The 14,658-nt window shown below is 46.6% G+C and overlaps 1 protein-coding gene across 3 annotated transcripts in view; it reads left to right on the top strand.

Annotated features, from left to right (window-relative positions):
- Positions 1 to 12,548, top strand: part of LOC144153646 (monocarboxylate transporter 10-like) — a 307,668-nt gene extending 295,120 nt beyond the window's left edge. For all 3 annotated transcript variants that reach the window (XM_077685300.1, XM_077685299.1, XM_077685298.1), the window contains 2 exons: positions 6,835 to 7,120; positions 9,002 to 12,548. In XM_077685300.1, the coding sequence (XP_077541426.1) occupies positions 6,835 to 7,120; positions 9,002 to 10,006 (1,291 nt within the window). In that variant the 3' untranslated portion in view covers positions 10,007 to 12,548. The remainder of the gene's footprint in view (positions 1 to 6,834; positions 7,121 to 9,001) is intronic.
- The last annotated feature ends 2,110 nt before the right edge of the window (positions 12,549 to 14,658 follow it).

The raw sequence follows: 14,658 nt of genomic DNA on the forward strand, positions 1-14,658 counted from the left end.
TTGCCTTGCACTTTTTGTTGGGAATCTTTCAACAAAGTAAGATAAACAGGCATTTTTTATACAACCATGGTCCTAAGGTAGATGCCACGCATTGACAGCAATCGGGAATTTCGTAGCGTTTAAAACGAACTAAGTAATTATGACAAATAAAAGAAACTATCGCCTTAGCGCTCCATTGTCATACTGTTGTTTTTGGGAAAGTTTTTGATGATGATGATGATGATGATGATGATGATGATGATTGTCGGATGTTTATGGCGCAAGGCTAACTAGGGCGAAGTAGTGGTAAAACGTGTATTGAAAACGGGAGACCGCTGGTCTAAACAGGGGAAGGGAAAGGGGAGAGGGTAGTAAAAGCGCTGGGGCAGTAGTGAAGTCCTTGGCTTGCACTGCGTAAATTCTTCTTCACGCTTATGAAGGTTCATTTCTTTTCAGCTTCCCGCTTCAAATGAGTCCGTCACAACTGTTGGGCACGCAAAATAGTCCATTGTGAGTAGGACCGGTGAGGTCTCCGCTCAGACAACTCGTGCCAGACCGCTCTTTAGAGAATAAAGTGCCATTTGGTGGATTAATTTTTTGTCAAGTTGTTGGGGATCGCGGTGCAGTTGTGGTGACTTGAATGTTCGGTGTTTGGCAAAAGTAGGACATGACCACACGAGATGAGTGAGGTTTGCTGAGGTACTTGTGTGACAGTGTGGGCATCTTGGGGGCAAAGAGCGCCAAAAAAAGTGGTGAACAAACAGAGATAAAAAGGTAAGTGCTACAGCCGATAAGGAACTACAATGAAGATGGCCGGTGTAAAGGGCCGGTTTTTGATTTACATGGTATGATATTAGCTGTGAAAATGTAATCTTCGACAAGTACTTGGAAACCCGATTAAAAGATATCGCGGCATCGTCAGACAAGAAAAAGGAGGGTGAAGGGGAACATGTAGTCTGTAAACTTCGTAAAGTTTCCACGAAACAACAGCTACATCCGTTTCCTCTGAGCATTTATGATAAAGTTGGCTTTCTCGAAGGGCGTTTTTGCTTCCTCAATGGAAACATTCACGGAACTCTACCAATTTAAAGCTTCGCTTTAAAGCGTAAGTAAAACTACAGAGAGAAATTGCAGCTTTAATTACTTACTTCCCAACAAACCTGGCATCGTTGGCCGTTGAACAAAAGCCGAGACAGCTACGAAACGCGTGATCTTTCCGTTAAAAGTAAAAGTTGTTTAGCCTTCAGCGCCCGTTAAACCTCCTCCCCATGCAAGATCGAAGAAAGAAACTCGAAGGGCTGGTGGAAAACAGCTCCTCCCCCGGGCACCACAGATACTTGTGTTTCGGAATGGCTACTGTGTGGATTCGCTCAACGGAGCCTGGCTGACGCACAAATTGCGAGTTCACGCTCGCAATTACCCGATAACAGCATTGAGCAGGCACGCGTGGCGGGTGCGATAAAATTACGCGTTGGCTGGGTCCGTCATTAACTTCCAATGGCATGGAACAGTAAAACAAATCGACGGGGCGACTGGGTGCGCCGCCAGGCTCACGTGGGATGGTGGCGAAAGAGAAGTCGCCGCGATCGACTGCACCCCTGGCTCCTATCGCTATTGCGCGAGCATATGCTGAGAGTCATTATTGTTAATGGTGTCTTAGCAGGATGCCGTGTGTCCCGTACAGGGGATCTTCGATTGGATGATGCCGTGGGCTTCTCAAAAGCAACGTAAATGTTACTCTACAGAAATAAATTAGATCACATTTGACTGCTCAGACGATTACATATCCGAGGGAATATTTATTTGAGCCCGTATCGTTGATAACTATCAGTCGCAGTTGTAATACTAACACATGAAGCCGCCGCTCCTAAGCATTCCACCAGCGTCACAAAGCTACATTGAAGCGGCCAGTGGTATGCTGGGCCACTATTACAAAACTGTAGTCCTCCCAATTTTCATTAAGCTAATTAACTGAGAAGAATGCTAAATCGCAAATTACAAACAAGCCTGTTTTGTTTCTTGCGCTCGTTTGGACTGGTTCCCGCGCCGTTTTGTGTCGCGAACGCGTCTGCCTTCGTTGTCCAACCACGTTCACAGCATGAATCAGGGATAGTTTTTTTCGATTGAGCACAATGGCCAAGTTGCAAGTGGGGACGGTTTATTCAGGAGGCTTTCGTTGAATATTCCTCTAGAGCCTTTTGGGTTCATGCTCCTCTGTTCTGAATGTATGCGCCAACCAGTCCCTGTGTTTCCCGATTAGGTGACAACAAAGTTAAAGTCACCCATTTGTGTCATGGTGGCTGCCACGCAGGCTGCATATTCCGCGAGCCTCTCGAATCTCCCGAATGGGTTAGGCGATGTTGTGTCGATAGACACATTTTGGCATTGCCTGAATGTACATTGCGTGAATGTAAATTATAGGCTCACGTAGCGTTGTTGCCACGCAGAGTGCGCATTTCAGCGGTGGCTTAGCTTTAGGAGTGGATGCGTGTTCGAGATACACTCCGCACCTTGTGGGATCTCCGGACAAAATACTACATATTTGTTTATAGAAAGGTGTGTTACATATATGTATAGGGCATTATGTATGTGTTACGTGTCTTATCTCGTTTGCTTCTAAAACCTGCAAGGGCAGCTTTTACCATGGAAACCACATGTTTCTGGGAAATAAAAACCAATAATGATGGTGATTACTGCGTCAATATGTTGTGGGGAGGATACGTTTTTTTTACAGATGATAGTCTTGCTTGGGCTACTTTAACAAGAAGATTTTGGTCTGTCTGTCTGTCTGTCTGTCTGTCTGTCTGTCTGTCTGTCTGTCTGTCTGTCTGTCTGTCTAGAGATTCAGCCCCCGGCGAAAGTCAAATATAAGCTGCACAATAGGTTTATATACCCACCGCCAAATCTAGACGTCTACGTCCGGTTGCAATGTTCATACTTGTCAATATTGTTGAACTAGAACACAACATTACAAAAATATGCGGCAGAACATAAATTCATAAGTGATATTTGGAGTGTTCCTTTGCAACAAATTTATGGATGCTTGATTCAAACGATATACTGCATATACTGCATAAAAAATCACTCCGTCGCCTGATGTCGCCTGCGCCACTATAGCTTCTAGCGGCATTTTCAGAAATCAAACGGAAACAGTTATGAAAGGTTCCACTAGATAGGTTCCACATTCCGCTTGGAACGCACGTGGACTACGGCAACGTGGTTCTATAAACGTTGTAGTAGGGCGCCTCGATTCACGCGCGCCTCCGCCGTACGGCAGCGATGGCATCAAGGCACCTGACCTGGAGCAGTGGAACGCGGTAACTCTAAATTGACTTGAGCAAACCTCTAGCGTGTTTACCTTGGATGGAGCGCGAAGGACGAGGAGCAGCATGAGAGGTGAGCGGGAAAGCGAAGAAAGAATTTACTTTGCAGATGTTGACGAAAGACTATCGTCTTTTGTCGACGTTTGCAACGTAAGGAGCAGATACGCGGCCAATTTTTGTTCCATGTAACAAAACAAAGGAACTTGTGGTGGAGTGGCTATGATTACCACTTCAGCAGCAGAGCGGCCTCGGTTTAATCTCCGAATCTTCCGAAGTCTCATAAGAGTATTGTTCTTAATGTCTGTGGTCGTCAGCGCATGCACCGCGATACCGGTGACGATGGACACATGGCGATAAAAGGCAGAAACGCATGCCCGGTGACGGATGACCGCCGAGAAAAAGCACTATCTGCAAAAATTCTTTGTAATGATCTCTTGAATGCGGTCGTCGGAAGAGGGAATGAGGGGACAAAGGGTATACGCTCCTGCCCCGCGCTGCTCGAGCCCATTCTTTGCCTCCGAATTTCTTTATTCCGTCCCTCCATCGAGTCCTTCTGCTAGACCCGTCCCTCGGGTTACACTCTGTCACCCTTGTAGTCCACCAGGTGTCATGTCGCCTGATTACTTGTCCAGCCAAAGTTCATTTCTTTTTCTTTACTTGAACTATGATATCATCTACTCTGGTTTATTCCCTGATCCAGGAAGCTCGTTTCCCCTCCCTTATCGTTACTGCTATCATTCTTCTTTACATGCCCCACTGAGACGACCTAAGCTTGCTTTCAAGTTGTTTAGTAAGGCGCCAAGTTTCGACTTCATATGTCATCACCAGAAGGACGCATTTGTTGAATAGTCTCCTTTTCAGTGGTAGGGTAGCTTTCTTTTCATTATTTGGGAGTGTTTACTGAGTGCACCCGAGTCCATACCAACTCTTCTCCGGATTTCTTTCTCGTGGTGGGGATCAGCACAAACGACCTGACCGAGGTAGTTATAATCTTCTACTTTTTCTAGCGTTTCGTTACATATGCTGAACAGGGAGCTTTCGGCATGCTTTTTGAACATTACATTTATTTATACTTATTTCGCCCCACGGCCTTTCTTTCTGAATTTAGTTCCTCAAGCATTTTTGGCAGTGTTCTGTATACTCGTTTAGCAAGACTATGTCGCCTGCAAACCTCAAATGGCTCAAGTATTCTCCGTTTATCCGTAATGCTGTGTTTTCCCAGTCAAGCTACCTGAATACCCCCTCTAGACAATGGAGGAACAGAATGGGTGAGGTGGTATCACCCTGTCATACGCCCTTACCAATCAGGAATTTGTCGCTTGTCTTGTGAACGGTTATCCTGCGTGCCCGTACATCGTTCATATATGTCGTCTAGGAGTCGTGCAGATCTCTATTACCTGGTATTTCAGTGCTTCCTGCACTGCTGCGGTGCTCACTGAATCAAACGCTTTTTCGTGGTCATGAAATGACATGTGAAGGGGTTTATTATACTCTCTAGAATTTTCTGTCACTTGAATGACGACGTGGATGTGATCCATAGTTAAGTATCTTTTCCTAAATACAGCCTGCTCTCTGGGTTGATGGGACTCTAGGCTGTTACTTATTCGGGTAACTATTACTTTGGTAAACAGCTTGTAGGCTGATAAAAAAGTGAGGGTAGGCTGATGGGTCTGTAGTACTTAAGGTCTTTGGTGTCCCTTTTCTTGTGAATCAGAAGTTTGCTTCCGTTTTTCCAGGCTATGGGCACTTTTAAGGTTTTTAAGCATTCTGAAAATAGGGCAGCAAGCTTCTCCAGCACAATATCTCCTCCCTGCTATAAAAGCCCCACGGTTATGCCGTCATTTTCCTATTTTCATGCCCCTGAGAGCCTTTTCAACTTCTTCTTTGGTGATTTGTGGGGCTTAGCAAGCCAAGCCTGTACGCTTAGTAGCTTCCCCTCATCCAATGTCGCTGGCGCATAGCCTGGTGTAAAATCGTTCCACTACTTTGATTATCTAGTCTATGTTGTGTGTAATGTTACCCTGCTCGTCTCTGATTGCGTACATTCTGTCTTTGCCTATAGCTAGCTTCTTTTTTGCTGTTTCCAGTGTTCCTTCAATCACTGCAAAGTTGTGCGCACAAATTCCGTTCGTTTTACTTCTGTTAATCAATTTCGACAGCTCGGCTAAATCAATCTAATCCGCCGGCCTCGACAGTTTCGTGTTCTTACGTTTCGCAATTACTTCCTTCGGTTTCTGAGATAGCTTTCCCGTTGGTGTCTTACAGGATACTTGTCCCAAAGCTGCTGCTGATTCTATGATTGCTGTTGTTAGGTTGTCCTGGGATGACTAAAGAAATTTCTCTATTGTGTGGACAAGCCTACATTACCTACGTATTGTTTCTCTTTGTATGTCTTTGTATTTTTAGGGGTATGAGAAGTTGGCTGTTTAAGGGCGAGAAAGCAGATGGCCACGCCGCGTAAGCTTAGTCGGTAGTTTGGGATGCAAAAAAAAAAAGCTTTTTGGTAGTAGTCGTGCATCCCCCCTCCCTATGCCAAGTGATGGAGCTCAACAAGTGCCATACCACTCCCAATAAATTTCTCTCCCCCCCCCCTCCTAGCTCAGACATTTTTTTGGGGGGCGGGGGGGGGGGGGGGTAGGGGTGGATGGTCATGGCTTTCCAGCCCTTCCTCCCGCTCTCATAATAGGCCAGTGCTTAACGAAATGGGTTTGAAAATATGACACGTACCAACATACGTTATCGTAGGGTCCTTTATTACTTTTGCAAGCCCATAAGGGGTCTCTGGCACGCTCGTGGTTAAAAACCACTGCGTTAACGGATCCCCCCCCCTCTTATTGTCAGCACCCCTATTTGAGTACAGTTGAATCTCGTTTTAACGAACACTGATATAGCTAATTATCGGCTATAGCGAACTAAATACGATCTTGGGTTGGTCACGCTTTATTTCAATGGCACTTATTCTTTTATAACGGAACTGGTACTGAGCCGCGCACGATATCGGATATAACAAAGAAATATTTGACCAGGAGGCTGAGAAGCTACTTGGAAAAATCCTCCGGCATCCGCAACTGCAGAAGTATAAAAGCCTTTTGATTGTGGACACTGTGGAAAACTCAATCCTGCTCAGTGCTGTGAGTAGCCACCAGATGAAGATCACATCCTTCATCAAATAAATAAACATGCTTGTTTTGTCAAGGGAACCTTGTTTTGTTGTAATTTCACGTACTCATGTTCCGGCTCATTAAGCTGGAAATGCAACAAGGAAAAACGTAAGGGTTTCCTCGTTTATAGTGGGTTGGAAGTCCGAAAAATTCATTTTTGGATTACTACTTTTGCGCGGGCTGGATTGTCGATTTGTAACAGCCGATTTTTGCCTATGCTGTTATAACGAATATCGGATATAACGAACTATCTGCTATCCCGATACTACTTTGCTATAACGACGTTCGACTGTGCTACTGACTAAGAACTAACGCGATAGGCAAAGGTCGGGTCATGGGTCAGAGTTAACGGTTGCGGGCTGTGTGCGCAGGGCCATGGGCTGGCGGCTGGGCCTGCAGGCGCTGACGGGTGCCGTCCTGGTGATGTTCGTGCTGGGCGTCTTCTACCGGCCGGCGTCTCTGTACCACCCGCAGCGGCGCGCCATCCTCCACCTGAAGAGCATGCAACGCCGCTCGAAGGCCAAGGACAGGGCTGCGCAGGCTGCCGATCGACCACCGTTCATCGACTACGCAGTGCTGCGCTCACGCACCGTCCAGATTCTAGTGGCTGGAACTGCCCTGGCCGCTTTCGGTGTCACGACGCCGCTCATTCTTCTAGTGAGTCGCTGCTTTGTGGCCATTAACGAGAGTTGCAGTGGTGACTCGTAAGTTACGAAGAAGTGGTGACTAACGACGCATACGACTCGGGTATAAAGTGAGAAGAATTACCTTTCGAGTAGTTTTTTTTTTCATTCCTGGTTGTCTCACAAAAAGAAAACGGCCTTTTTTTTTGTGATTATTCGAGCGGTATGCGTTTCTCTCAATAAAAATAGCGGAAAATACACCCAAAATATTTGTTCCTTTTCTTATTATGCCGTAATTCACAAAAACAGCTATCGAAGATACTGTTTCGGAGCGCGTGCTCTTAGCCAGCATTTCTACGGGAAGAAGGGAGCAGCTCGAACTCCAACATCAGGCAATCTAATGGTCCGAGGCTGTAAACGACGAGTGGTGAAGGGATAAAAATTTCGTCTTCCATACCAGGCGGAGTTACGAACGCCGGGGCACATTTCAAATTTGAATACGTCCGCGAGAAATGTTCCTATCTTCAAGAAAGAAAGAAAAACCTACAGTAGCGGTCACATTATCCGAATAACCACTTTTTGAAGTTGGCTCAGCACGTGTTATTCTTGAATGAAAAGCAATTTAGGGCTCCGCAAAACTACTTTCAAACGTAGCCACTCTACCTTTTATAACTGTTGGGGAAGGTTTTATTTGTTCCGACAGCGTGTGTATAGCTACCATCACTTGGCGTGTAAATGCACTCGGCGACGAAGTGTTTCACACTTTGGGTTTTTGTAACACACACGGAAACTCTTCAATGACTTGTATAAAGCTGGCCACCATTTTTCGCTGCTGTACGTATTTACGCTTAAATCGACCAATTCTACGACTGAACTATGCATGCTAGGTTGAGAGACGGTTGAAAAAGTTACTATCGCAATTTTCTGATCCCATAATGACGTGACAAGTGACAGACAGCGGCTGTGCCCTTATTGTTCTCAGTGGATTGCACACTTCCTTGCTTATTATACATTAATCAAGCTTGAAAGCGCGTGATGATGATCCAAGTGCCACTGCGCCAAATGTTGTCTTTAATGTCACCCGTGGCCGTAATATGATTTGTAACTTTATCTGGTGTAGAAATAAAATGCCCAGTATAAATTGTGGCGCACCATAAGCAGCTGACCAACGAGTATGATAAAGAAGGTCACGTAGATGCAAGGAAAGTATCTTCGGCCTATTTTGGTCTAATAAAAGTGTCCAACAAGGTGCCTCGTTCTGCTGGAAGATTTTTTTCTCTTCGGCTTCTAAGCAAGCGGGGAGTTTCTACGCACACAAGTAAGATGAATAAACGAGGGAATCTTCTGACTTAGGGTTGAGACAATATGATAGCCGGCAAGACAAAAAAAGAAAGCAACTCGAAAATGGGATTTTAGTGCGGCGCTGTGATCAGCAGAGTGCTATGATCAGCAGAGTGTGATCAGCAGAGTGACGGCCAGAAGATCTGTACGATCTTGTGGCCGTCAGTGTCTTTAGTTCTAATGTTGCGTATTGAAATATTGCATATCCACGTTGCTAAGTTCAAAGGTGTTAAAAAGGGTACATTAAACACCACTTATAGGAAGAGTTGGAGACGTGCTGTGGTTCTTCACTGACGCCAGCGACGTAAGGGGAATTGCATTTAGAATGAAAGGGTATAATTGTTCTTACGCGAGAAAAAACTGATAGCGGTAGCCACTTGCCCTGATATCCAATATACCCAGTCATTGAGGGTCTGAACCGTTGCGGAGAGAGTTGTTTCATCCGACGGACACATGGAAAGGTTTTCGCACCAACACACGATTTCACGTAAAAGTGACCGTCACTGTGGATCTGTAATTTTTGCCAGGAAATTTTCTGCGGCAAAAAGTGGGTCTCGTCCTTGTAATTTCGCAGATGCAGCTTGGCGAACAAGAGGGCATCGACCGGTCATCCTTGCTGCTCCTGCAGGCCTTCCTAGGAATCGCCAGTGCACTCGGCAGCGCGGCTTTCGGCCTCATCGTCATCAAGAACAGCGTGCAGTGCTTGATCGCGCGCCAGTACTTGTGCCAGGCAGCCGCCTTCATGATCAGCGTGTCCCTGCTCGCCTTCACAGCCCTGCACCAGTACCACGGCTATCTGCTCTTCGTCTGGATATACGGCATCTTCCTGGGCGGATACCAGTACTCTCTCAAGATGTACACTCTGGAAAAAGTTCGCGCGAGAAACTTTGCCAAGGCGTGGAGCTTCGTGCAGTGGTCCCAGTCATTGCCCATTCTCGTGGGCGTCCCGCTGGCGGGACTTCTCAACCAGCAGTTCGGCAGCCGCACGGGTTTTTACGTGGCTTCCGCTTTCTCGTTCCTCGGGGGGCTATCTCTCTTTTTCATCGACTGGCACAAAAAGCGGGCTCGCCGTGGGCAGCAGCGGTCCGACTGTCGCCGTTGTTCGGACGTCCTGCCGCCATCTGCGGCCGGTGGCGGCGCCGGCGCGTCTTCGTCCCGTCGCTCTTCCCTCCAGGACTCGCTCTGCCACGAAACCAGGCTTCAGCAGCGAAGCTTCACCTTCAGCAACTACGCCGACCTGAGGCGCCAGGAGCTGACCTGCATCTCGGAGGAGGCCATCATGGACAATTTCTTCGAGGACTTTATTGACGACTGCATAACGTCGTGCAACAAAGAGGAGAAGTACCTAATGCTCAGTGAGTACGAGAACAACCTGAACAAGACGCAGGAGACTCTGGAGCGCCGCATGAGGGGCGTGCGTCGAGCCTCCATTTTACTGCCGTACAAATACGATCAATGCCCCAGCTGTCTGCGGCTTATGCCGGTGCAAGCTAACGGAGAGCCGGCGCCCAGGAGTTCGCCGAGGAGAATGCAAAGACCGTCCGTGGATGTCATCGAAGAGGTCACCACTTCCCTTTGACGTCTGGATTGATTAACTCGGAACTACGCCAGTATGTTTCCGTGGGATTCGTCATGTTCTGTGCATAGATGTTACCACTGTGGAGATGTTGGCAGCATGGCATTGACAGCAACGCAGGACAGCAGCGGTGTGGACATTGTTTATGGTATTCCACGCATCCAAAATGAGACGCAGCTCAACGAAAGTCATCGAGTTTGTCACAAGGCCTCTTTCATGGCTTCTGGATTGACGGTGAACTGGACAACTGTAAAGAACACTCGAAGCAGTGTCTTTCTCGTGCCGTGGTTAAATTGTTTTGTAAGCTTTCGAAGTTTTTAGCATTGAGCACGTGAGATTCTTATGTTAATGTGTTGTAGCTCGCATAGTACCGAACGAAGTGTCAAAACGGTTAAATGTGAATCTGTGTCACCATTTCAGCGGCTTTGTGGTACTTAGAAAGCGTTTTATGGAAACGCAGTCTCTTCCGCGATGAAAAACGAAGTGAGAAATACAGCTTGTACGACTTTTTTTGAGCTACTTAGGTGCTAGAGTTCTTCGGTTATCGCAGTGAGCACTTTCAGAGTTACTTATTCGTGCGTTCGTAGTCTTAGGTGACGTTGCCTATCGGGAAAGTGTTGTAACAGCCGAGGGAGCTCGGCTTTTTGTACAGAATGAGAGAATTTTCCTCCTGTCTTTCTGCCATGGTATAACATTCTTGAAGGCTGTATAACATTGTTTTGTTTTGTGGTCATTGTCTATTCTTATTATTTGTTACGTCGATCTGTTTGGAACAGTGCAAATATAGAATGTCGAAAGGCAAGTTTTAGATGAAGGCAAATAAGTGCATGGTTGTGATTTAGCGCGCACGTTAAAGAGCGAAAGAAAGTTTGTATCTTCGTCGGACCTACTCAGTGACACCACTTTGAGCGTTCGCCCACAAGCTTCGTGGTATTTCTTACACATAACTGCAATGTTCATGTGACTGTCACGGCGATTGAACGCCTGCGAATAACTAATAGTCAAAAACATTCGCTCAACGTGACCTATATTTCACAAAGTGTGTGCTGTAGAGCCTGCAGTACGCTTGTTTCTGCGCTTAGGAGCAGTGTCCGCGGGCTTTTAAACGACAGGTCGCAGGTTCTTTTAATTGTTGTAATATGACCGAAGTGTATTGGGTATCGCAGAAAATGTTCGTGGACGCATGAAACATCGCTATGCTGTGGTGTAATGCGCTTCTTACACATTTCTAGCCGCATCGGGCTTCAACAACAACACAAAAAGAGTATCGTTTACGTTCAGCTATAAACAGTGAAAATAGCTATAGAGTGCCTTCCTTTTGGAGATGTTGGTCGAACTCAAAAGTGTAACAGATGAACGAAAGTCCCATACAAATATGTTAGGTGTGAGGAACTAAAGCAGACGAGTAAATAACTGAGCCGATCTGCAAGCACAGAAAAAAAAAAACATTTACATGTGAGAAATTCTCTCTCGAACTACGTGCTGGCCACAAAATATATCGCCGTAATCATCCACCATTATATGGTATGGGTGAACGGCACTGTATACTGTCATAAAATTACGGAGTAATAATGGCATCTTGCACAAAACTGATGTTGTTTTGCGGAAGGGAAGTGGACTACTGTGAAAATCAATGGGGATTAAATTTTTGTTTACCGCGGACCTGTTGCGCAATCAGAATAGTGCTATGCTATGCGTGTTCTTTCGGCTGTAACGTTTGGGTGCCTCCGTATTCGAACCCCGTTGTGCTTCAAGCCTGTGGCGCAGTTTAGGGTCCATGTTTAGGCACAAACGAAAATATTCATACTCTTTAGCAAGGTATTCAGGGTCTATAAAGTTGATCCGCAGGATCCATGGGTTGTTCCTTTCGGCCTAAAGTGACTGCAAATCTTAAAGTCCTGACATTTAGAAGCAGCAGTTTCGTATATCACACAACCATGAAAAGAACAAAAGTCTACTGTCAACCACTGTAGTGAAGAGTTGTACAGTAACGCTTTGAGTGTGGGCGAAATAGGTCTGCCCTCATATTGTGGTTCTGTATTTGGCCCCTGTTATTGTCAAACAAAAAGTATGAAACAGAAATTCTAAGGGCTATACTGAGAACACGTGAAGAGAAACACTCGCAGCAGACTGATGTGGCACAGTGTTTTTTTTATATGTATTTTAAAAGTAGGTCGAAGGTTGCTGTGCAAGCATTGTATTAAAAAAAGGAAGACTCGTCTTTTGCTTGACTTTGCTATATGCTAGCAATTCTAAAAATACTTGATAACATGGTCTTAAGCAATATCAATTTCATTTTGGTTTCATGGCCATAAGGGCATTACACGTTGTCTAGTTAAGGAACCTATGTAGCTCTTCAATAACAATGTCTTATCTACTGGAAGCGCTGGCACGCGTAGACAATTATGATTGCTTTTTTTTGTATTACACTCGCAGCTTTATTTATTTGACGCAGCATTAGCCGACATCCATGCACTGCGACTCATACATGATTTGGTTGGTGGTGTTTTCGCGCGAATAAACTGGTTCTTTGAAATATCCCGTTTACAGTCTGGCATTTTTACGGTTTGAGTTGCCTTCATTACGTCAACTCAACTTCCCGAGACAACGGGGCAAGCAATACACGGCATCGCTATATCTTTCCAGTACTTAGCTTTTTGCTAACTACTAAGTAACAACACAGCGCTTCTGTGTGGCTTCTCCCTGGCGGCAACGTGCGTCCGCAGGGGTCATCACGGCCATGTTGATGCACACCTTACAAGCGAGCGATGCATAATACGCTTGCTTCGCCATTGCGACGCTGTCGTGGCGTTTTATGGTAGTGCAGACCTCAGCGCGTCAGGAGGGAATGCCCGCGCTAGGACGCGGGTTCGATTCCCGGCCGCGGCGGCCGCTTTTCTCGGAGCCCTCCACTACGGCGTGCCTCATCGCCTGCGCTTCGCCGGTGCGTTAAACCCAACAATCAATCGGATGCGCGCGCGAAACCGGGATTGGGGCTTTCCTCCTCTCCACCGCCAGCTCCGCGCGCTGCCCGCGGCTCGCCTCCCTCCGGCGAACGCGTGCTGTCTTCCCCTACGATGACAAATGCAAGAATGGCGGCAGCGCCGGGCACGTGCCATTAACAGGGAAATTGTACTTTGAAACAAGAAAGTGTCAGCGCAATCACGTCCCCATTTACGCGCCGTCGCCAGCACCCGCTGGTAATTTATCCGCTTCGCCAGTGCGGTTCCTCGCTAGTCACCCTCATTGCGGACACGAGACCCGAACGTCGCACTGTCAACGACCCTTCCAGCATCGTTTAGCCAGGCGGGGCACGTTTGGGTGGCCGACGGCCGTTTTGGCGTTCGTTCCTATGCTGCAGCGTCTGCGTCAAGGCGTTGTTTACGGCTGCAGAAGACGTGTTTCTGGGATCCTTAGCGCTGGCCTCGGAGCGGGTTGCACCGAAGGGTGGCATCACCCTCCCGTCAGGCGGGAGCCTGCCGTCTGTAAAGCGAGGAATGGCGGGACAGGGAGAGGGAAAGAGAAGCAGTGCTACTACTAAATTCGGTAGTTTGGAAGGGTTTGTGCGCGGTCGTCGCTATTTTTAATTAAGGGGTTGGCGGGACCGTCAAAGTGAATGCAGAGCGGGGCAAACCTTGGCTGCGCTATTAGTGGCCGGAATCGTGAGTGCCGGAGGCGGCGCGGAGCAAAATACGGCGTGTGGGCTCTTGAACGTGGATCATTGGAACTACTAAGAGTAACAAATTTTCGCGTAAGGACGGCCGGCTTTGCTTGCAGAATATTCAGCCTGGAGGTTATGTGGTAGTGGCGAGGTGTTGCTGATAAGTGCCTAAACCTGCAACAAAATGCAGAAATATTGAGCTCGAAGCTCATGACTCCGGATATCGTGAGCAATAGCAGCAGTTTGACTCTAATTTTTATCTATGACACTAGTACAGCAAGCATGAATGGCATCGCAAGTTATTCACTATTTCTCGGCAGTTTTCCGAGCACCATTACAAAAAATGAATGTGCGTAACATCCGGATATTAATATTGTCTCCTTTAAGCGTTCCAAGTAACGTAAGCGCACAGGAAATAACAGGTGTACTGATAAAATACAAGATGACGCTCTATAATTTCAAGTTCATACCGCAGGCGACTGTTTACTTCCGTTGGGCGCTATCTTACAGAGGTTTGATCAGAATTGTACGATTCATCCATTCATCGTACTAAGGCATTATTTAGGTGCAAAACGTTTGTTACGTATGTTTAATCTACAGGTGTCTTCTAAACTCTTGTTAGCGACCTCTAGGCTGCATCGCTCCGCCATTATCAATTTGTGGCAACACCCTAGCAGTCGAAGCCGATTTAATACATAAGGCTTTGGGGCAGAGCCCCTCATAGATGATCAGCAATAAGAATATAGCACAGCGGATATATTTGGTCAAGCTCATTGTAGCCAGCTGCTGATTAACCTTGACATTTTCATTTGTGAAATGAATTTTTAGGGTAAATCTGTCTTGCTGTTCCCGCACTAAAATTAAAAAGCTTTAGGTGTCGCAAAAAGCGTAGTCAAAGAGGCGAATCAAGCAGGATTGAGTTGAGTAGTGTGCAACAGATTGTACCCAGCTTATGTATGAGGGCGTCCATACGGGTCGTGGGGTTGGGGTTAGG

This window comes from Haemaphysalis longicornis, unplaced genomic scaffold, assembly GCF_048455015.1.
Source record: "Haemaphysalis longicornis isolate Haplotype H1 unplaced genomic scaffold, Haemaphysalis longicornis Haplotype H1 scaffold_9, whole genome shotgun sequence".
NCBI classification, from domain to species: domain Eukaryota; kingdom Metazoa; phylum Arthropoda; class Arachnida; order Ixodida; family Ixodidae; genus Haemaphysalis; species Haemaphysalis longicornis.